At 40.9% G+C, this 24,405-nt stretch overlaps 1 protein-coding gene across 2 annotated transcripts; it reads right to left on the minus strand.

Annotated features, from left to right (window-relative positions):
* Positions 1–509: 509 nt before the first annotated feature.
* On the minus strand, positions 510–24,088 carry HSPH1 (heat shock protein family H (Hsp110) member 1). Of its 2 annotated transcripts, XM_048295005.1 has the most exons (18): positions 23,845–24,087; positions 22,806–22,863; positions 16,822–16,962; positions 15,020–15,142; positions 13,780–13,879; positions 12,887–13,020; positions 12,169–12,413; positions 11,087–11,315; positions 10,049–10,155; positions 8,686–8,819; positions 6,467–6,672; positions 5,539–5,670; positions 4,681–4,818; positions 4,139–4,264; positions 3,489–3,596; positions 3,272–3,391; positions 1,909–2,070; positions 510–1,371 (listed from the first exon to the last, which is right to left on the minus strand). In XM_048295005.1, exons 1-18 carry the CDS (start codon positions 23,949–23,951, stop codon positions 1,171–1,173), a joined length of 2,571 nt encoding a protein of 856 aa, XP_048150962.1. In that variant the 5' UTR covers positions 23,952–24,087; the 3' UTR covers positions 510–1,170. The 2 variants fall into 2 exon arrangements, with proteins under 2 accessions (XP_048150962.1, XP_048150963.1); XM_048295006.1 differs by lacking the exon at positions 5,539–5,670 and having other exon boundaries at positions 23,845–24,088.
* Between the last annotated feature and the right edge of the window lie 317 nt (positions 24,089–24,405).

Here is a 24,405-nt window from a genome sequence, read left to right on the forward strand (position 1 = left end):
CCAAGTACATAAAAAAATCTTCTCCAATAGACTACAGAGATTTACTTGAGAGGAAATCTTAGTTTTTAAAATCTTTACCAAGGTCTAACCAGAGCCACTCAAATGGGCCGAAAAACCTCATTATTTCAGTTTAGTCTATAACAAAAAGCAGAGCCTGGCCCAAGTATTCAACCAGGTTTTAACACCTTACTCTGAACTGTGGATTATCATTTCTAAGCTATAGGGTTCTGTGTTACAATCACTGTCCTATGCCCTAACATTTGTGAAGTTTCCAGGTTCTTTCAGGTGTCTACAACCCTTGGGCCAAAGAAAAGAAAGAGGCATAACTCACTAAGGGGCTGAGTTACATCCATCTCACTGCACAACTGTTTCTGTGCAAAGTATGAGAGTTTTAAGCATGTTTGTGACTCTCCTGTGCAGGAACACAAAGCAATGGCCTGCCAAACTGTGAGGAGGGCAACACTTAGAGCAGAAGCACTGAAAACAGTTAAACTCAAGAGGTCAGCAGATACCGGTAAAATGAACTTTATTTCAAAGCTCATTAAAAAGCTTCACAATAACACTAACAGAATTAGCATTTCCTTCATTTTATGTACCCCACATGAAAAATGTATTGTTTAGCAAGAGATGAAACGTAAGCGTTTCTGCATGCTACTAACACATTTCACCATCTCATTACCTGATAAGTACTTTGGACTGCAACAATCAAAAACCTTAGGACAGAGGATTTCTTCTGGAAAGTCCTTATGAAGGGGACAGACACTGGCTTTTTCTGACATACCCAATTAGATGTCCAGACAAAAGAAAACTACCTTGGCATCTACAAATGCCTACGAGTGTTTCGATTACAACCTTTTGAAGGAGCAGTACATTTCAAAGCAAGGGCTTCTTTTCATCTTTAGTGATGCAAATGGTTAAATACTGCACAGAAGCTTAGTATGAACTCACAATTCCACAGGAATCTGAAAGTTACCAAGGCAATTTTCCTTTTAGGATAGTCATGACCAACACTATTACTATTCTTCCTCCCACAACATAACATATCCCAGACAAGTCTTAAGAAAAAAAATATAAATAGCTTCCAAAACAATGCGTTCCCACCCCTATCACATATGACAGCCAAAACATCTTCTGTCATGGGATGAAATAATTTGCTGCAAGTGCAGTGGCTTAGTCCAGGTCCATGTTAATGGTGTTTTGATCACTTGGATGACATTCGCCATTTTGTTGAGGCATTTCAGAATTCTTGTCATCTTCTCCCATGTCTTCAGTTTTATAATCACTCTGTTCACTTAATGGGTTTTCCTCCTTAGGAGAGTCAACTTTTGGTTTTGGTTGTGTCACAACAGGCTCACAGACATTGTTTAACTCCTAAAAGAAATGGAAAAGATGTGGGCAAAATATACATTAAGGAGTCACCAGCTTCCCTAGCACAAAAAGCCCCGTGTCCAAAAGACTGCTTGAAATTGGCTTCTGCATTTGTTCCCCTGACTCCAAACTGGCAAGTACTTACTGTACCCTGAAATAAATTAATTGGTATACTTTCTGATGTTCTGGGGGCAAAGTTCAACTAAGTATTTTGGATTTCACACTGGTTTTTTCAATACTATTTTGTCTCTCAGTAAAACACTGAAAAACAGCCTGAGTTTTTAAGGTGACTAAAGAAAAAATAATGAGCTCCACAGAACTAGTGGAGCTAGTATAGTATACTAGTATATAGTATAGTATACTAGTATAGTACACTCTAGTATACTAGAGCTCCTCTGCTTTCTGCTGAATCTCCTTCTCTCCATACTGTCTACCTTTCAAGAACACTAGAGCAGCAAGATGAAACTGGGGGAGACAAAGGACATAGCTACCAGTCTACTTTTAGCACCAACTTCAAAGGTAGTTTCTTATGATACTTACCTGTAGCTTTGCCTTAATTTCACTTGAATGCACAGCTGGATCCTGATCTAAGCTCTTCTTAGCCTGTGCACTCACAGCATTATTCATCCACTCTACCACTTCACTAACACACTTCTCTACTTTCATCATTTCCATCTCATCAATATGGATGTATTTCTCATCCTGTCCAAACACAAGCATTTTGTATTAGTTAATAATGTCAAGTGTTAATAATGTCATCAAGTCATGCCAGCAAGACTATCTCAATTATTTATAACTTGTAAATCTTTTCCAATGGTCAAACTAAATAGAAGTTAGCCACAAGGGAGATCCATTACAGCAAGAGACAACAGGAAATAAAGATGCCAATATAAAGCTTCCTTTGCTAAAATAAACAAGAAATCTGGTTCACAGAAGGCATAGAAGCTTCACAAAAAGGTCATGCATTAAAATTTAATATTCTTAACAAGGCTGATAAAAAATATTCCCTCCCATTCTGGAGGGGCTACCCAGGCCCAATGTAGATTGAACAGTGAGATTCTGATGTACAGAGAAAGGATCAGAGTTTTCAACTTTAGCATTCCCTACAATGCTACAGTTACACAATTAACTGATATCAGGAGAAGAACCTGCCCAGCAACACAACTGATGAATCCATATTTAGAATACTTAAATACAACCAAGTTTTAAATATACTATTTTCAATGATGCTAGTCATTTTAAGTATAACACTACTAATGACTTCACTTAATAGTTTTGTAATCTGTAGCTGTGAGGACATAATTGTTTCTGACTCAAGTCTCAGACTGGATTAGTTTGAGTGTTGTGAGCTGTCCTATTAAAATTCTTTAAGTTGAAACCCAAGGAACAAATTTTCAGACAGGAATGCTTCTCAAAAAAGGAATCTACAAATACCAATTAAAAAAACCAAACAAAACCACCAAAACACACACACCAAAAAAAAAAACACCACAGAAAAAACAAGCCCCAAACACACACATATAATAAAATTGTGTTTTTACTTTATCTACAAGTAGGTTTTACACTAATGCTTCTCACCATACAATAATTCTTGTCCCTGAAAGAACTGGAAGAGGAGCACATTTCTAAAAAAACAGTCAGATCAGTTCTAAAAAGGTCAAGAATCAGACCACAAGCCTAAACTCTTTATAAGAATGTCCTCTTTAGCCTGAAAACATCCAAAATTATCAAGCAACTGAAGATACGACACACTGTGTGAGATTTTTTGAGTTCTGGGAAACATTTGTGGTGTTAAATTTGTGACCTACATAGCAGTAGATTGCAGCTCATCTGAAAGTGAATTTGAAGCCCCTCCAGCCAATGAGCTCACTGAAACACTGTGGTTAAAAAAAAGGGCACTTACTTTATTCCTGAATTCCCCAGCTATTGTAGCATAGTACTGGAGCCTGTGTCCCAATTCTTGTAACAGCCTTGGTCGTTCCTCTGCTTCTTGATAGCGCATTTCAATTGGAGTACCTAATTTCTAGAAAAAGCAATTTCTATATGGTTATGTGATTCATTAATGTTGTTTAGCACAGTAGTTTGGAAATTTTGCTTTTTGGGCATATTGACAGACCTACCTTTAAATCCTCTAATTTTTCTACATACACCTGCTTTGCTTCATCCTCACCCTCTTCATACAGCCAGCCTTCTGTCTCTGCTAGAAGGGCAGAGAATCCCTGCAGATCCTGTGTGTCAATATAATTCAACACATCGAACATCAAAATACACACCAATCGACTAGGTTTGTCTTGAAGTAACAGGACAGTGGTAAATACACATATTATAATCATTAGCCTCCTATATAAAAATTTAATTTCTACTGCAGCTTTTGCCTAATTAAGTTACTTAAACCATGCCTGCTTCTGGACTGAGAAACACACATCTACAGCATAGGTAGCATTTATAGCCTTTTGTCCTCAATTAGGCCAATGCTTGGGGTGCAGCTCTAATTCATGGTTTTGATTATGCATAAAGCAACACAGCTTGCCCTTCCAGTCACCAGCTTTAACTGGAAACAAAACTTTATTCCATTTGTGACAGAACTTCTTTTCGGGGATATGTATCTGAAAAGTCTAAACCTAGTTCTGGGTTAGGGGCTACCATCCTTCAAATGAAGTTCTGATTTTGCAGCTATGTCCAGGGTGGCTTTGAGAACACTTGATCAAGGTATACAACACAGATATTTGGTATCAGTATTTTCACAGAAGTTCCTGAAACCATAACCTACCTTTTCACAAACAAACTTTTCATATGGTCCAGACAACTTATCCCTGAACTCATATACGTATTCCTCCACTGCATTCTTTGCATCATTTCTTTCTTTCTCCAGTTTATCTTGCATAATCATCTTTCCCTGTATACCACAGAAAACACTTTAATTAAGAAATACTGATGGTTCAAACAGCATTCTGCAAAGCACAGCTCCTGTAAAATCTCCCAGAGGCCTTGCTTCACCTAACTGCTGAAATTCTCATTATTATACAGTAGGCTCATCTGAAGAAACAGGTTGCACTTCTCTGGATTGCAACAGCTTAAACAAATCTGTGATGTCATTCCACAGATCAGTGCTCTGATACTAATTGCTATAAAGGACACATCAATCTTTCTGATAAGCATTTGTCAATCACGTGTTAGAAGGCAGACAGTATATTAGCTCACTGTTAATTAAGCCCACACTCCAGTGTGACAGTACAAGAACAGAGGTTGCCTTGAAAAGCACGTAAATAGTTAATAACTGCACACAAGAAAGTCTACACCACACTAACTCACCTCTGTTTCAATATACATATTGAGGAGATCTTTTCCTAACTGCCAAACCAAGTTAGCTTCAATGGGTAGTTCCACATTCTTCACTTTTATCTTGGGTTTTTTAGCTTCTGGGGGCTGATCACCTTTCTTCTCATTTGTCTGAGTTAGAAAGAAGAAAAATAAGATAATTTTCCTGACTTCTTTCTGATGAAGTATCACTGTGATGAAAGATACATTCAGAGAAAGAACACACAAAGGTTGTTCCATGTTCTTTTAGAATCTTCAAAATATACTCATGAGGCACTTTCCTTTTGGGGATTCCACCTCCTATCCTAGTCTCTGAGCTACAGCAAGGACATTTCACAGATATATGGTGTGTTTGCAGATTTTCCAGAAGTGTCCATCTAACGTAGCAGTTCACTAATGATGCTGACAGTGATTAAGATTTTAACCCGAAGTATTTTTCATCTCATACAGATGAAAGAACCAAACCACTAGCAATAACATGCAGGCAAATGTTTCACATCGATTATTTCCTCTTAGGTTTATGAATTCCTGATCCAAACTTCCCTCAGCAGGCCTAATAAGCTTGGCCTCTAACTGCTGTTCACATTGAAATGTCTGCAACCCAAATAAACTAGGTGTACAGCCCTGCAAGAAGTGAGGGAAGTGGTAGAGAACAACTTCTTGCAGGAATCCTTTTGCCAACTCTCTACAAAAGCCATCACAAGATCTAGACATTATTTTTCACAATAGTAAAGATGTGAAAATGAAAAAGGTTCCAACACCAAGTTCCTTACTTCTCCTGAAATATGTTACCATTTTAAAAGCCACCATTATATAGCATAACATTTTCAACAGAGTTAAAGGGTCACTCACTTTCTTGACATCTGGGATTTTGTTTTCTTCAGAGGGAGGTTCTGATGAAGGGGGAGACTGTGACGTTTGCTGACCATCAGTTTGTACCTGGGACTGTGTTCCAGCCTCACTGTTCTCTTGCTGGATATTTTTCTGAAATGAAAGCCCAGGCACAAAGGATGTAGAAGGCATGTGCACTTGCATTTAGGTAGAGGGCACTTCACTTCTGACGCACATACAGTACAAAGTGCCCTACAAAGCATTCTGTGCACACGCAGAAACACATACGCTTCAGCTATGGAGATACAGACTGGGAGCAAGTTCAGAAGGACTTCAGGAAAATGTTACCAGTGCCAGGCTTGCTGCACAATACTTGTGTGCATGTGTGCACATTACCACTTCCTCTTACAAAAAGGGGCTTTTAATTTATTGAGTCATAACTTTTCAGCCTTTTCCCCCTCAAAAAACTATTAAAACATCAAGTAGACTATAACAATGTGCGTTATTCCCCAGTGTTCCCCTCTCCTTCGATGCTGTAGAAAACAATTCAGCTTTCTCTTTCACAAAAAGTTTCAAAAAACTTTACTAATATAAAGGATTACATACAAATCCTTCCAACACAAAGCACATGGATGACTAACAATCCAAATCAAGTTTTCCTGTTTGGAACAGTTGGATAACTATGGCAGCTGTAAGCAATCCCACCCTCAAACAACCCACCTGCTGCTATTTGGCACTTTGCACAGAAACTGATTTTGAAATCCACACACTTTCAAGATAGCACAAATCGTCTCCTGTTCTTGGTAAAGACATTTCCTGGCAGCTACACACATATTAAAATTAATCTCCTTTTGCTTCCTTAGGTGAAGGTATTTTTCTTCCACAGCACGTAACAGCAGAACATACTTTCATCAGTAAGAACATTCACACACAAGAAAAGTCAACTTACATCACTTAAGTTTTCAATAGGCCTCTGGTCCTGAGATTCCACTTCAGTCTCAACACTGACATCTTCACACTCTTCACTTTTAACTGGTTCTACCATAGATGCAGTGGACACACTGAAAATGCCATGAGTATTGACACGGACTTTCACTTTGACTTTAGACTTCTCTCCATCTTTCTGGGCTGCCACATTCTGGATAACATACCTACCTAAAACCAAAAGAATCAAAACTCACACAGTGGAATTAAGTAGGTAATATTACAGAGCCAGGAAAACATCTCCCTTTTTCATAGACAAATTGTTTTCTAAATATTTGATGAAGCCTCTGTGCTAATCTCATGGTCCCCCAAATTAAATCAGTACTACCAGAAAAAAAACCCCAACAAAACCAAAGTACACTGCTTTTCAGCCAACTTCATCTTATGAATCAAATAGTAGGTTCTCCTGACACCACTAAATACAAAATTGGTGCTATCTGTGTTACTAGTGGGCTGAAAGGCTTAGCCTAATGCCAATGTTAAGTGGCGCCTTTCTAATAAAAGTTACTGCTCAACAGAAACAATATTTCTAGAGGCTTTCCTTACAGCTTCTAACATCCATGCAAGTCTGCCATTACCTTTTATTCTAGGGCAGAATCTAATTGTTCTGTAACTACTGTAATACTTGAAACAAGCATTGTGAAACTAATAGACAGACAATTAGTTCAACAGTAAATGAAGAATCAGATGTCCTTGACATTAACAGCAGACTTTTTTCCTTATGCACAGATTACCATAAGAGTGACCTGGAGACTACAATGCTCACTTAGCTGCAAAGTACAAGTTCCCCGATTTCACAGGCCAAATATACACATTTGCACGCACCATTCCCTCAGCAGCAGATCTAAACCACAAGTGTACAAGCTTTTAGCTGCCTATTTTATAGGCTAAGGAACATAATCCTTTGTCTTGTAAGTACAATAATACTGGAGTTATGTGACCTGCTCTCCCTTTTGCCAGTCTCATCAGAACTATTAATTCACCCATTAGTCATACCAATAATTCTGTTCTGAGCAAAGAATTAATTGGCAACTGAGTTGAAACAAGTCTGATTTTCAGTTTGTTCTTACCAGTTTTCAGAACTGTTAAGTTTTAACTGTTAACAGCTTCTTGTTTGTTAAAGACATATAAATTGAACACTCACAAACCCCACCATCAGTCTTTATGGTAAGAGCTAACCACAAAAGGAAGTCTGATGTTTCTGTAACTACAAAATACTGTCATTGAATCATAGAATGGCCTGGGATGGAAGCACCCTTAAAGACTGAGTTCCAAATCCCCTGCTGTGGGCAGGAACACCTTTCATTAGACCAGGTTGCTCAGGGCCTCATCCAACTTAGCCTTGAATACCTCCAAGGATGGGGCACCCACAACTTCTTTGCAAAATCTGTTCCAGTGCCTCACCACCCCCACAGTAAAGAATTTGTTCCTAACATCTAATCTAAATCTATTCTCTTGCAGTTTTTAAAGCTATTTCCCCTTGTACTATCACTACTTGCACTTGTAGTAAGTCCCTAGTTTTTCAAAATACATGGAATGCAAACATACAACACTTAATTGCATGTCCAGAACTCAAGAACAATTATTTAACTGGCCTGTCTTTACCATTACCATCTTTTTCTAACTAACCATGTTGTAAGCTCTTTGTAAGTATCGACAATGTCAAGTGCTGCCATTTGTCAAAAACTATAAAAGAGCTGCTTAGAAATGTTACACAGACAAATCAATACTCTAGTCTTGTAGCTGCCACTATATATATATATACTGTATCCATGATTAAAAGTTATTCAGCATTATGTCAATCCCAGAAGGTACAGGTAAGAACAATAACTAGTTATTCAAGACATGCTTTTTTTTTAATATGAGGAGATATGTTTCAATTATTCCTAGCTTGCTTTAGTGATAAGCAGAAAAGAAGATAAAAAAAGTTACAAAGTTATCTTTAAGTTACCACATTTTAGTTGTGGGCAATCGTTTGTTTCTCCTCATTTAGCCAAAGCAACTTTATAAGCAAGAAAAATAAAAAATACCAGTTCAACTACCTCTGGAATGGGAAAATTCTGAGCCCTTCAGACACAAAAATCTGAATACATACATCATAACTATACTGCACCACAATACAGTTACTGTTTGTTCTCAAATCATTCTATTGGAGACACCACCATTTCCAGGACAATTACTTACCAATTTTTGACTCAGGATATGGGACTCCATTAGGATCAGAATAAAAAGCTTCTAGCTCAAATGGGCCTTTCCTATAGAATGTAAGTACCTTAGAGAAAGGTGCCGCATGATTTCTGCTGAAGACCTCATGAACTCTGTAATTAAGGGGAAAATATCACTTTTAGCAGTGTGTTTGAGCTGGAAGGTTTTGATATAGGGTTGGAACTCTTCAGAGAAACATCATGTTTTGACACATTTACCCTTCTGAACAATTCCAATAAAGATACTTCACTACTGTACGGCAAAAGGAAAAGGATTTACTGTTCTCTAGTGTAATGAGAAATTGTCCTTGTGTATTTTGAATCATAATTTGCACCCTTCCTCAGTCTCAAAGGGATAATTATAGCCCTGTTAATTCCTTGCTCATTTATGTTCCATGGCTCAGTTGAGAACCCTGACACCAGATTATTATTCATTCCTCAACACGACAGAAAGACAACCAGCTTTACTTCGTGTTCTAAGGCTTGTCCGCTATTATGCCAGGCCTGATTCTAATTTCCAACTAGGCTTTTGTCTTCTAACTGTGGAAGATCTCATCCAATAACCTAGATGTGAGAAAGTGAGAACTTTACCCAGAATGTGAACCCACAGGCTGCTTTCACAAGAGAGAGAACAACTAGGCCCTGCACCTCCATGGAAAACAGACAAGAAGAAAAAAGGCTGCACTACAAAGAACATGAAAAAAAGGTATGAACAGGTCCCTCTAGAACTATGATTTTTCCAAAAGTTGAACTTGGAGCTCCTTACATCTTAGACAGCAATTGCATTTCCCACAGGCATGGCACAGTTAGTAACAGATGTCAGTCGTAAGACACTGAAACTACAAGAAATTACCCGTACAAATGTTAAATTTTTGCTAGGTGTTAAATTCTTGCTTCTGACAGATAAATAGCACCCATATAAGCCCACAATATTTACACAATACATAACATTAATACTAAACCAAGAATCTCAAGACAGGTATTGGGAATACCTTGAACAAAAAAAAGAAAAGCCAAAAAGCAAAGTGGAATCAGGACCCAGCAATCGATCTAGTTGATTTTATATTCCTAATTCTGACAAACAGATAAAGGCAATGCAGGACAAGATACTGGTTGGTAGCTCATTTACTTACTTTTTAAAAATCTTTGTATTTATACATATGAGGAATTACAGTTAAAATTTCAACATGTCTTTACAATCTCCCCTGTCAACCACCTCTGGTACATGGCCTATGAGTTTTCTACATCAGAATGCCAAGATACTGATTTAAATGCAAGCAAGAACATTGCCCTTGAATTATGAAGGTCAAAAGCTTCATAGAACCGTAGTCTGAGCTACCTACCCTTCAGTGTCCTCTGCTTCTGTGTTCCACAGCAAAGATATTGGAAAAGGTGTAGCATCTGTCACAGAGAATTCTCTCACTTTAAAAGCTGGAGAAAGAATGGCACACTAAAAAGAAAAAAACAAAACAACAAAAAACCAACAACAAAAAAACTTGCATTAAAGTTGGTTCATTCTTCTACTCCACTAGCCAAGACAACAAAAAATCCTTGAACAAGAAAACTGTGTTGACTTTATTAAGCAGAACTATTTCAATGCTTAATTTCAATGCAGTATCATAAGAGAACAGAAATCTCATCCACAAGTGTTTATGTGCTGTGTTAGCAGGCCTTTTGTAGCTTGTGAACAAAGGTAACTCTCTAAGCAAATACCAGGACTGTAAAGAATGGAAATACGGCACTGCTTAGTCCTAAAAGAAGTGGTGTTTATCTAAAGGGTCCTGCTTCTTTCCCTGAACACAACTGATTGCTGGCGATGGGAAGCTGTTAGTGAGATAAAGAAACAAGTCAAAGAAAAGGGTGAAATAAGGCATGAAGTTAAAGGAGAAAAAGAAGAACACAGAATGAGAGGTTTGCTTGTAAAATACAGTTCACTAGTTGGAAACAGTAAAAATGGGAGGGAAACAGAATAAAGCCTGTTTCACATTGATGGCAAGTTGGATACCAGAAAATTAAAACTTGCGGGAGTTTGGGCTCTCCATAGATACTCCTCATACCTTGTTGAGTAAAAATATCTTTCAGCTTGACAACAACTTAAATTTTTGGCATTAAAGAACCCTAGATCATGTTCTTCTGAAGAAGAGAGTGGACTGCTTACAGAATACACCCAGCATCATTGATAAAGTACTGCAACAGAGAGGACTGCTCTGGACTTTTTTAAACATCACAGTCCCATAAAAAGACCTAGTGAACATGTATGTTCCCTTGGGTACTTTAAAATGCACCACTTCTACAATTTTTCATAACTGCTTGACTAATTCTTCATGGAAGTGCTACCACGAAATATATCTTAACTTCATCAAGTGTTGCTAGTACTATACCTGCAGAGCACAGCCCCTAGCTATGGCTTCATCTGCATTCAGTGTTGTACTGACATCCTTGCCAAAGAATTTAGCAATCCTCTCTTTGACAGCAGGAATACGGGTTGCTCCTCCCACAATCTCTACAGCATTTACATCTTCCACTTTCAGTTGTGTTTGTTCCATTAATGAAAGCAGAGGCATCTCTATCCTTTGCAGCAGGTCAGCACACAATTCTTCAAATTGTGACCTAAGAAAAAAATGGAATTAACTAAAGAATGCCTGTCCCACCAGAATCGTGCCTGGTATTTGTTTCCAAACCAATGCTGACCAGGTTTGTTAACTACACTGCAAAGAGACTTAAAGCTAAACTCCTGTGAGTAGGGCAAAGAGACAACCTTAGACAAGGCAGTACACAAACAGCTGCTTACAGATTTTCCTAGGCCACTATCAACGTAGTTAAATAAGATAAAGGTTTTGTTTGGGCAGCTGCTATATATTTGCCTCTCAGCAGAGGTTACAGATAAGAAATCAGAAAGCACTGACACTTCCTTTATAATGAAAAGCTGTTGCCTAAATACTGGAAGAAAAAGAACCCGTCACTCTTAGCAGTGTGCAAGAGACAGAGACTTCATTTACACTTGGACCATAATCATATCATCTCCCACAAGCACTGTTTCTGCCCCCCATTTCCCTACCAATATCCACAGTACAGTAAAAACAGAAAAAAAGAAACAAAGCTTCAATTGTTGCTGTCTCAAGAGCAGTATGGGATTTAAGTTACCTAAAATATGCAGAAGGCCTAAATATGCAGCCAGCCCTCTGGTTTGCATGCATCAATCCATGGTTTTAAGAATGTATCATTCTACAAAAAGAATCCAAGCTTCTTATGCATGCTTTATTGCACTGAAACATTACTCAAGTAGCTGAACATTACATTTCACAGCCTTAGCTATTCTAGCATTACAAAAATGCCACAGCTATTCAGCACTTACACTTAACTTTAGCACATTAAGTTTCTTTCATACACAGAAAAACTTGTTTCAAAATATGTTCAAAAAATATGGCCATCAAAGCAAATGCCTGTCTTGAACAGAACTCACCTGTTCATTTTTCCAGATACATCAGTATCATTCATGAAACACTCAATATTTAGGGGAATGTCTGTGCTATTTGAACTCATTAGTTTCTTCAGTTTCTCACACTCCTGATACAGACGAAGAAGAGCCCGAACTTTGGTTTTCGGATCTAGTTTGTATTTTGATTTTATTTCTGCACAAAAGTAATCTACCAGCTTCCCATCAAAGTTTCTCCCACCGAGGAAAGGGTCAAATGCTGTGCCAAGTACCTGGTTTGAAAGAACAATTATTAAGTCTTACACTCAAAATCAAAGGCAATAGCAGTCTTCCAATATCAGCAAGCCCTTGCCTCAATAAAACGTTGGGGACACGTCAGTCTATCTTCCAATGCACAACCACACCAACCAAAAATTGCTCTTCACTTTTAAGGAGGAAATAAGACTAAGTAACTAAATGACAATCCTAAATATTCAAAATTTTGATCCATACACACATTCATTTAGATTAAACAAACTGAATTACAGCACTTGTATTATATATATCTTACATTTGTGTATTGCAAGAAATGTACAGCCTGTTTGAAACAATTCTAATGAAGTGAAAGACACTGGTGAAAACCTTCAACTTTTGACTTATTGCCACTTTCTATACATTATTTCAGAATTTAAAAAACAAGGCAGATTGGCAGGCTACTGGATTCTAATCGCTTATAAACCCTTTTATTCCCATTTAATCTTACTACCTTCAGTTTACTCTTGTTGAATGCACAGGCTGACACTTGAAATGCAGAATGCCCCATATCAACAAATACAACTATCCGTGGCTTCTCTTCAGGAGCTGGAAGGTCTTGTTTATAAATTCCATAATTCAGAGCCACTGCAAAAGAAGTGTCAGGTATTATCTGCACAGTCTATGGTTTCCAATGGCATACCATTACATCCCTGTGAACATTAAGCTATAAGATCAAAAGCATCAAGACAAATCCAGACATACACCTACGCAAGGTATATTACCTTCATGGAAGCTTTATTCCATTAATATAAGCTATAAGATCTCAGAAGCAGAACATACTCCCTTAGTCATGTATATGCTCCCTAAGCATTTGTTCGGGGCTTTTTTGTTTTTTTGGTTTTTTGCCTTGCAAAGTAATCAAAGGCATAGAACATCTTAACAACAAAACCCAAATCCAATTTTGTATTTCCAATGAGTATCTCCCAGGCAGGAAGGTTCTGTCTGAGAGTTGTGGAAATGGTGAGCAGAGCCATGTGTGTGTTTAAAACCCTGACTATACTGAAAAAGCCTTGGAAGCTATGAGGTGTTGATGTTTAATCAAGGAACTTCCTTTAAGGGTGCCTAAATCCTGCAGCTGTACATCTGGGCAGTACACTAAATGAACAAGTAGTCCAGGCACATGCAGTGACTCCTAAGTAAGTTCTCAGGGAGATAATTATCACTGGAGCTTGATCTCATCTACCCCTTCACACAGAAGACATTAAATCAAGAAAAGAGCAGAAAGTTTTTCAAATATTCATGTCTCATGTTTGCCTTTTCAAGTCAGCCCTTTTTCTTAGTGTAATTAAATGCACCCTCTACCCCACCTGTCATTTGCAGGAACTGCTATTTTATCCTACTTACCTGCTGTCATGTCATTCATCAATCTAAGGCAATTTAGGCCAACAATCTGAGCTGCATCTAGAAGGGACCTCCTTTCAGCATCTGTGAAAAATGATGGAACCTGAAGAAAGTAGGTGAGAATACAAAGTTATTTCCAGAAAATGAGACATTATGCTATTTAAAAGTATTAATTTAAAAATTGTATCTATTCCTCCTCTTTGAAGAAGATGCTTACTGCAAGCCTCTAAAATGCAGCTACCATACTGAATTGACACTTCAAATATTTATTCAATCAGAGATAGAATTAAATGTGCATCAGCTAGTTTACATGAGCACACACTAGCAAGAAAGAAACAAATGAGTTATTTGTATACAAATGCTAATAACATTGAGTGCTGGCCCAAAATGTGAAACTGGGTATTATGAAGACAGTGACATGGAATACCCTAATCAGAACTAGCAGGTGTACTCCTGTCCAAGAAAGTAAAGAGGGAACTAAAAATGTACAGCAATACTACAGTTATGAGAGATGCAAAGAAATAAGGGATAACAAATGAAGAGAATCTATTTTGGCAGAAATTACTTTGGGCAAAAAGTGCTAAGAAATTCTGAAGGAATACGCTGTGGAAAATTTTCTGCACATGTCTAGCACTGATGTTGGACAGTGCCTTCTGATGTCCCCAGGGACACATGAAGAACTAGCTTTCCAGGTATCAACTGGAGAATCAACATTTCTAATAATAACAAGAGCTAAATATGCCTAGATGCAACATGAGACAGACTTGTTCAGAGTCATTGAGAACAGAGAGGCAGGTGTTATTTTATACTCAGGGCTTTGCAATGGAATGACTGCTCTTGATCTGAGGTCATTTTCTGTACAGTGATAACACTGAAAAAAGCAAAACAAAGTTGCTGAAAGAATGAACATAAACAGGACAAACTAAAATTTTCAGCTGCCAGACAGCAAATTTTGATAAACAAAGGAAATTGTTTATCAAAGTTGTTACCAAATTGTTTAAAATTCAAGAAAAAACACAAACATATGTATTTACTTTAATGAATAATTAGTACAAAGTTAGTCAGGGTCTGGAATATGGAAGTAGCCCTGGGATTTCTTTAAGACAAAAGCTCTAAAGCTAGTTAGGATTAATCCCTTTGTAAGTGCTTAGCAGAGTTCTTTTCCACCCTGCATGAATAGAAACAAAATGCCCTTGATAGCTGAAGTTAAAAGACAATGCTCCTGTGCACTACAGTTACTTACAGAAATAACACAGTCTGTTACTGGTTTTTTCAGGTTACTCTCTGCAGTCTCCTTTAATTTAGTCAACAGCATAGCTGAAATCTGTTCCACACTGAAGATGTGCTCCTCATCCATGTACATGACCTGGATAGAATAGGTGAAATAATTCCATCAGTTCAATTGGAGGAAAAATTACATACATTTAATGTTTTTTGATACACTGCTGGCTAATCTCTATGAATTATGACATGCTTCATTATTTCATTATAGAACTTCACTTTACAATTTAATTTCCCAATTGAGTGTTTATAGAAGCAATAATTCCATTCTCACGGTCTTAAAACAGCAAGAACTGTATCAACTCCATAGATTAAGGAAATGGCTAGGAGAGGGCCAAAAGTGACACAAGTTTAAAATGTGGCACACCATTAAGTAAAAATAGCCATCAATTTTCAAACTGCTGCCAAATGCAAAAAATGTCCAGACCTACTTGCTGTCTATTCTCCCTTGGCATTTTTATCCTTCTGGTCAAATATGTGAGGAGTCTCTGAAAGGAAGAACTGTTCAACAACAGTTCACCTGTGCACATAAAACAACCAAGAGCTCAAGATAAAGCTCAGCAGAAAGTTTATTTATTGCTCTCTTACCAAAAATTGTTCTTGAATCACCATTTTTATTGTGCAATAGAATACATGACAATGATGAAGTGAAATAACATGTTACAACTGATACTTGAAAGTAGCGCTTGTCTTTTATTCACTCAGTACAATTTGGGGGAAAATTAAGCATTTTGGTTTTAATAGAAAAGTTGTTCCCTGAACCTCCCAGTCTTACTGAATGTTACTGAATCAATTATTAAAGCTTTTGAACCACAGTTAACTAGAAATAAATACTAATTCATTCTCCAAGCAGTCTAATAAAAATAGGAAAAATACCACATAGTAGTGAACTCCCAACATTAGACTCCTATGTACACTGATTAAAGGAAACCAAAAATTTCTGTCTGAATTTATCTGTTAACCTCACAAGTCACAAACAGCAAAAGAAAAATAACCTCTTCTTTTGTAAAGCTTGACTACCTTTCTAGTCAATATTCTTTCTAATGTAGCTAATTCTGTGATTTATTCACTACTTAGGACTGATCTACAGTGAAGTTTTGAGGGACCAGTTCAAGCTAAGGTCTTCATTAGTGAAGCTACCCTGTTATGCCAGCAAGACTTCATTATCAGAACTGTATATATTTCTGTAAATGGACAATGTTATTAACTGTACCTATTCTAGGAAAAGCTGACATTGTAGCAGTGAAGTCCTTGATGTAAGCAACAGCCAAACCTGCAGTGTGATAGGAGCTGGTTTTGAACACCTCTTCACAAGTAACTTACTTCAGGCAGGCCACTAAAGACACACTTGCCCATCATTTATGGCAATTATCCTAAAGAAGAGTTCTGACTATTTTCTAAAGCATTTGTAACCACCTGCTGCAATGCATTCCACACAAAAGTGACAGAAAGTCATACTTTGAAGTAAAACCATATGACCTTGTAATTATCTTAGCAGTTTTTCTGCTGGTGTGTTTGAGCTGGATATGCAATTTACCAACAGGGAAACTTTTTATTATTCATAAATGAACCTTAATTTGATAGTTAACATCCACTATTTAAAGATGAAGCTGTCTCTTCATAGACAAGCTCTTCTTTAACAGAAAGATTAAAACGACCCACCTTTAGGGTAGTTAAAAGAAACCCATATTTTCATGACTAGGTGCTGAAATGCAAGACTTCAGATTTAGCTATACAACCCAGAAAGATACACTGCAGATTTACCTTTACTCCAACTCCACCATTCTTCATGGGAACTAAATCATAGCTCAACTTTTCTTTTTCCTTCTGAACAAAAGGATCATTAAATGCACGGCCATGGAACCTCTTGAAGTTAGATACAGTGTTGTGGGCATGAGTAATTTGCTGTAAAGAAATACAGGATAGTTAGAAAACCACTCTTAATCAGCCCGCAATGTTCAGTGCTGTTCTGTATGTCCCCAAGCACAGGTCAAATTTTCAGACAACTGCTAACTCCCTTGTCACAGCTCTTTCTTTTAACGCTGGTAATTACTGCCTGGTACTTTTTATCAGCTCATTAATAAGTTAGACCATTACTTATTAAGGATTATAAAAGTATCTCTGAAACCTTGACAGAACTGGGTGAACAATAACATGACCAACAGAGCCTACTACTTTAGTCAACTAATTTAGAATCATAGAATCATTTAAGTTGGAAAACACCTTTCAGATAGAGTCCAGCTATTTACCTAACACAGCCAAGTCCACCAATGTTCCCAAAAGCCACATCCACACACCTTTTAAATATCCCCCAGGACAGTGACTCCACCACTTCTCTGGGCAGCCTGTTCAAATGTTTACAAATCTTTTGGTGAAAAATTTTTTTCCTAATAGCCAATCTAAACCTCCCCTGGTAAAACTTGTGCTCCTTTCAGGTATTGTAGATAGTGATAAGGGCACACTTGAGCTTCCACTTCTCCAGGCTAAAAAATCCTAGCTCCTTCAGCTGCTCTTCATAGGGCAGGCAGTCCAGATCCTTCCCCCCCTCCACTGCCCTTCAATGGACACACTCCAGCACCTCAATGTCCTTGTAGTGAGGGGCCCAAAACTGAACACAGGATTGGAGGTGTGGCCTCACCAGCGCTGAGTACAAGGAGACAATCCCTGCCCTGGTCCTGCTGGCCGCACTATTGCTGATACAGGCCAGGATGCCACTGGCCTTCTTGGCCACCTGGGCACACTGTGGATCGTGTTCAGCCACTGTCAAACAGCACTCCCAGGTCTTTTTCCACCAGGAAGCTTCCCAGCCACTCTGCCCTCAGCTTGTACGTGAGGTTGTTGTGACTCAAGGGCAGGACCCAGAACTTGTTGAACCTCATACAATGGGCCTCAACCCTTCAATCCAACCTGTCCAGATCCTTCTGTAGAGCCATCCTACCCTCCAGCAGATCAGCACTCCTGCTCAGCCTGGCATCACCTCCAAACTGACTGAAGGCGCACTCGATCCCCTTTTCCAGGTCATTGATTAAAATATCACATAGGGCTGCCCCCCAGTACTGAGCCTTGGGGAACACCACTGGTAATGGGCTGCCACCTGGATTTAACTACATTCACTATCACTCTCTGGGCCTGACTATCCAGCCAGTCTTTAACCAGTTAGGAGTACACCCCAGTTGTGCCAGCCATCCCACCACATCTCCACAATGGCAACTGTGTCAGTTTTACTGCTGTGCAGTGGTGTCCAGCTTCTCCTCTTTATTGCCCATGTTGCAGGCACTGATGTACATGCACTTCGGTTGGGCTATTCATCCTGCCACTTTCTTGCGGGGAGAAGCCCCAGTTTCTACGTGACCATTCTCAGGAGCCCCCATGGTTAACATCAATAATAATCTTTGTGTCACTGCTGCCACATGGATCTCCATCCCATCTCCACTGAGGCAGCAGAGAGAAGGACCTCACTAGAACACTCTCTCAAATACTGCTGTTGTACCCCCCAGGCTTATCTCTAGCAAACTTGGTTGTATCCCTTTCCCCCTCCAAATCTAGTTTAAAGCTCTCAGTGACCCCTGCTAGCTCCTGTGCAAAGATCCTTTTCCCTCCACTGAGACAGGTGTACTCTGCCTGTTGCTAGCAGTCCTGCTGTCATGTAAACTGACCCATGATCAAAGTCCCCAAATTCTGCCAGTGGCACCAGGCTCAGAGGCAGGTATTGCTCTGCTGGCTCTTTCTGTTTCCTCCCTCATTTCCTGCAACTGGAAGGATAGAGAACACATGATAGTATTATTTGTGCTCCTGATCCATTAAGCAGTCATTCCAAGGCCCTGAAATCTCTCCTGATTGCCCTTGGACTACCTGGTGCAACCTCATCACTGCCAACCTGAGAAACCAATAATGGATAATTATCTGAGAGCCATACCAGGGTAGGAACTTAGACCTCCGAGAGGCAGCAGACTTCCCCAAGAAGTGGTTCCAGCCAGCATATTGAGCCTTCTGCTCCCTTCCAAAGGGAGTCTCCTATGGCAGTGACCTGTCTTTTTTTCTTCATGGAAGCAGTTTTGACATAGGCCAACTTAATCTTGGTGACAGCCCCATGCAAGATGAACCACCATCCTCACTATTACTCAGTTCTACTTGCAGAGCCTTGTACCCCTTATGCCAGGACACTTGGGGAAGTGGGGTAGTCACAGAGGAGATGTGCCTGCTGTGTTGGCCAGGAACTTGTCACCATTGCTCCCTATCCCTCCAAGTCACTGTGTTCCAGCAGGTGGAGAGAAGAGGAAGGAATCCTCTGTATCATGTGTCCTGCCTGCCTCCCAGGTGCATCCCAGGGAAGGCAGGGTGTAATCCCACTGTATCATCTCTCTCTCTCACACTCCGTGATAGTTCTCAACCTGCTCACCTCCCCCCAGAGCTCTGTCACTAAGGTGGAAGAGCTCCTCTACTCGGGCACACTCCCACAGCTGTGTTCACAGCTGCCATCCCGCACTGGCAGCGTGTTCCTGGCAGAGCTGTCTGGGCAGCTGTGCCAGCCGTGCCAACTGCGGAGCTGAGTGGGGCCGTGGCTTTCTGCCAGGTGGACACCACTGCTCCCTGGTCGGGCTGGCACTGCCGCAGCACCCTTCCTGCAAACTGCTGTGCCACACCCTGGTCACCAGCGCTCCCTAAGGGCTTATTTTATATGTGGGGGAAACCGCTGTTGTTGCTCCTCACCCCACCCAGCCATGAGCTACTGCCACTGCAGTAGCAGCTCTTGTCTCCCCGTGACATTCCCACAGTTTAGGAAACCCCCCCCGTGCACTGCACTGGAGCACTCTGCCGCTGATTGTGCTGGCGGCCAGAGCCACTCACCTTACAACTGAGTGACAGAACTTAGACCAAATTGAAATGATTAAAGATTGCAACTACATGTGAAGCTGGTTTCTCTGTAAACTGGCCCTCCAACCCAAGCCACACTACCTCCCCTTTAAACATCATTACATTACGCGCAAACAAATGCTCTCCTAGTTACTCAGGGTCAAGCTTAAGTGTCCCCATACATTTCAAGACTTACTTTTTCCTCCCTAAGCTACTTTGAAACCACTTCATTTCCTTGTTCACATTCATCTAGCAGCAACTCAAATTCTTGCACTAGACCAAAGAAGAATACAGTGCACAGACAACTTGGAACTTTTTTTGATAACAACATCACCTTGAAGTGTATGCTAAACTACACTGTAAGCTCCCCAGTGCAAACCAGTGATGTAGAGAAGCCTTCATTATCAGAAATGCAAAGCACAACAGAAACCAGACAACTAGAGCAGCCTAAGAGACAATGCAAGTATCTCAGAGTAGAATTAATCCTATTTTATTAGAGAGAAATTATAGAATTGTGTTATTATCTACAGGATAGATTTAGGCAGGCACCAACAGACTGCATGATAGCAACTCAAATGCTGAGCATATCAAGAAAGATTTCTAATATTCACTACCCTCAAAGAAAAGCATCAATTCCTTGTTGCATATAAAATTTTCCACCACAAAATGGAAGAATTTGAGCTACATCTTGTATTAGAAAACTACTCAACTAGGACAGGTCTCCTGCAGAAAAGCTCTCCGACAAAAAAAGGAGGCCATACTCCCACTAACAAACAGTAACTTTCAGACAGCTGTGTCTATGGAAAGATGTCACACTTGGACTCCCTAGTGAGAATCATCCTTGGTTTATTCTAATCACCAAAAAGTGCTCAGCAATTAATAGTACGAGCACAAGTTAGCACAGGCCAAAAATCATGCCAGGCACTATTTCAGTACTTTAATGTGATCGAGTAGTTAGGTTCCTGTGTCCAAGATTGTTTCCCAGCATGGTTTCATTTATTTGTATAGCCACAACTTCAGAGTACTTGAATGTTACGTATTTCACAGCTGTACGGCTGAAGAATGTAGCAGCAGGAATTATTACCATGTAGTGGGCAGAGAAGCGCAAACACTCGAAGCTTTTATAGCCTAATTTAGCATTAACCTCAAAGCCTTTTCTAAGAGAACAATCTTAAGATATTTTTAGAGTAATTGTATGCCATTAGGTCTGTAGCATGTTTTAATATCTTCCTGCTTAGTCACAATTAAGAAAGCTGAGAATTATGGTCTGTTAACTAACATACTGTTCTCATCTCCAGTGCTAGCACACTTACCTAAAGGTAACAGAAATTCTCAGTAAATTTGCTCCAGCAGCAATTTCTCAAATGTTAAAGAGAGTACCTTTGAGTAATTTGAGCTCTCTCACACAATCCCATTGCAGAAGTCACCAGTCAAAACCTTTTTCTTATCATTTTGTGTGACTTTTTTGTTTGTTTGCTTTTTTTTTTAATGAAAAGGATCATTGTACTCTTTGATTTAAGTAGCTACAACAACCTAGGACACCAAAAAGTAACTCTCAGTTGTCCATGTCAGGAAACTTCCACATTTACAAAAGAAACACAATTCACATCTCAGGTCATCAGCCAAACTGGACCACTTACAACTAGAGAAATAAATGATCAGTCATCTTTTATCATTTTAAGTATCACATTCTCTTCTCCTGGCAAAAATACTTAGCTTCAACTGCTAGGAGAGCCAGGCATGAAAGACTCAATATAGTCACATCATACAGGTCAGTTTGAAAGTAACTAAAGTCACAGGTGTTCATCACTGCAAATGCACATTTGTAAATGCAATCTAAGAATCCACTTTCAGCTTACTTCATGCTTTCCAGCATTTACTGGAACAATCTAACAATACTGAAACATGCTCGAGAGTACATAGGATTCAGATCATTTGCCATTTTGAGTAACAACTCATTTTTGCATACTAATGAATCATACTAGTTTCTGACTTGCAACAATGTCAGCAGTCAACTCGGCAATGCTAAGACGAAATTTAAGGAAAAAACACAAACATATGTATTTACTTCATTACTGCAAATGTTAACCTGTAACTGAATGTGCATGTGCTTGTGAACATGTAAACTATTCATACTGCCTCGGCTATTCAAAATTAAGAGGAGAGCTATTACAGTGGAATAAAGTCTCCTTTAGTGCTCTCTCCATGGAAACCCTCTGCAGTCCTTTTACTACATGAGAGAGATGCACAGGCCAGTGGAGGCTGCATGCTTGATCTCCCGGCAGCAGTTATGTAACAATGTACAATACCTAAGGATTTATTTAACCATTACATTTCGATATTCTGAGACTTGTTGGAATTAAGTTCTCCTTCTAAACTGAAAATACTACTTTAACAAAGAAAACATTCAATCTTTCAGAGCACCTCAATCAAAAAAAAAAAAATCCAAAATAAGGACTTGCACCTTCAAAACCAGAGGTATTTAATTTACAGCAAATCCAAAGGTAGTAAGGTACCCTAAATAGCTTTAAGAACCTGAGCCAAACCTCTCCCCTTACATCTAATTTAAAAAAACGATATACAGCATTTGAAATGTTTTCCTTCAAGTACAAGGAAAATCCTATATAAAATCATTAGGAAAAGAAACCTAATGACCTTAACTTGTCAGAAAAGGGACACATTCAGCTGGAAAATATTACATTTATGAAAGAGAGAGCAGTAGCATTCTAGCAAAAACATCCTACATTTCTCTGAAGAAAGCATGGCAGCATAGTGCAGCATTTCTAAAATAAAAGGCTCAACAAGAAACTGAAGCTGTTCAGCTTCAACTACACCTAGCCAACTCTCTTTACACCCACTGGTACTTCAACAGTTTGCAGCAGGAAATGACCTACCTGGTTTTTAGCTGCAACACCAATAGCTCTGTTTTTGGATCCAAATGAAACCACCGACCTGGAAAGAACAACAGGCTAATTAACCCGGTCCTGACAACGAAAACGACTAAGAACTGTCACGGATTCACTTCCTACTACTGCAAATAAAACACCAAAGTCTTTCCGTCAAAGTGTCATTCTTTCAGTTTGCAGTAAAAAAACTACATGAAGACTTTTATCCATCTTAAAGCCTTGGCTCAAATCCAGGACTTTTCACAATGGCTTATCCAAACGGTAAAACAGAATGATCGCAATTCAGAGCTCAAGCCAGACTACACCCTACCCGTCTGTGCCTGGCTGCTTCTAACTTGTTAACTAACTCCTGCTTTGAGCCAGAGGCTTTCTCCACCTGACCTCTGACTAAAGGAGAGCTGCCCTGGAGCAGTTGGCAGAGTCCATCCCACCGCAGCGTGAGTCGGAGAGTGTTCCCCCCGTGTCCCACTTAACCAGGACTGCCCCCATGGGGATTCGCGCGGCCGCCACCGGCGCTCCCAGCCCGCCGCACCGCGACCCGAGCAGACTCCGCACAGCCCTCCATCTCCGGGCACTCCCGCGGAACGCGCTCCGGCTCCGGGCCGGGGGGAGCAGGGACAGAGAACGGCTCGGGACCGGGACGCTGGGGAACAGAGAGGGTCGGGACCGGGAAGCAAGGGGCTGGGGGGTGGTACACAGGGGAACAGAGCGGGTCGGGACCTGGGGGGGGCAGGATGGCCAGGGGGTATAGGGGGACACAGCGGGTCGGGGCGGGAAGGGGGAGCACGCGGGCACGCAGCGGATCGGGGGGCACACAGGGGGCTGCCGCCCGGCCCCGCCACCCTGTACCTGCCCCCCGGCACACCTCGGGGACCCGTACGGAGGCGGCGAGTGCCGGGAAATGCGCTGGCCCCACAGAGCGGGAACCCCCCACACCCCACCGCGAAACTTCCAGCACCTTCCTCCACGGCGGGCGCTCCGCCGGGCATGGACCGGCCCTCGCCCGCGCCCCGCGCCCCTCACTCACGGCGTGCACCGGTCGCTGAACTCGTTGGCGACGGTCTCGATGCCGCCGGCCCGCGCCACAGCGATGTAGCAGCTCTGGAAGCCCAAATCAAAGCCCACCACGGCCATGGCCCCGGCGCCAGAGGGAGGCCCCCGCTCTGCCCGGCTCGCTCCCGGTGCTGCTGCGGCCGCCGGTCCCCGTAGCGTGCGCGGGCGGGCGGACGGGGAGGGGACCCAGCGGCGCCGCCGCCGCTTTAAATATGACAATGAGGCGAAGTTTCCAGAAACTGCGGCAGCCACTCACCGGCTCCACGTGCGGCTTCCGCTTCCGCCCTCGGCCGCCTTCTCGAACAATTCCCGCCAATCGGCGGCGCGGGGCGCGGTGACGTCAGGCGTTCCCATGGCGACCGCGGACGCCGCCAGCCCCGCGAGGGGCGGGGCGGGGCCAGGCGGGCAGGGGCGGGGCCGCGCGGAGGAGGCGGTGGGGGCCGGGAAAGGCGGAGGCTCCTGCTGCCTGGAATGTGCGGGAGAACGGGAGATGAGCGGCTCTCCGCGGCAATGCCCCTACCTTAATACACTGGGA

Source organism: Corvus hawaiiensis, chromosome 2 (genome assembly GCF_020740725.1).
Source record: "Corvus hawaiiensis isolate bCorHaw1 chromosome 2, bCorHaw1.pri.cur, whole genome shotgun sequence".
NCBI lineage: Eukaryota > Metazoa > Chordata > Aves > Passeriformes > Corvidae > Corvus > Corvus hawaiiensis.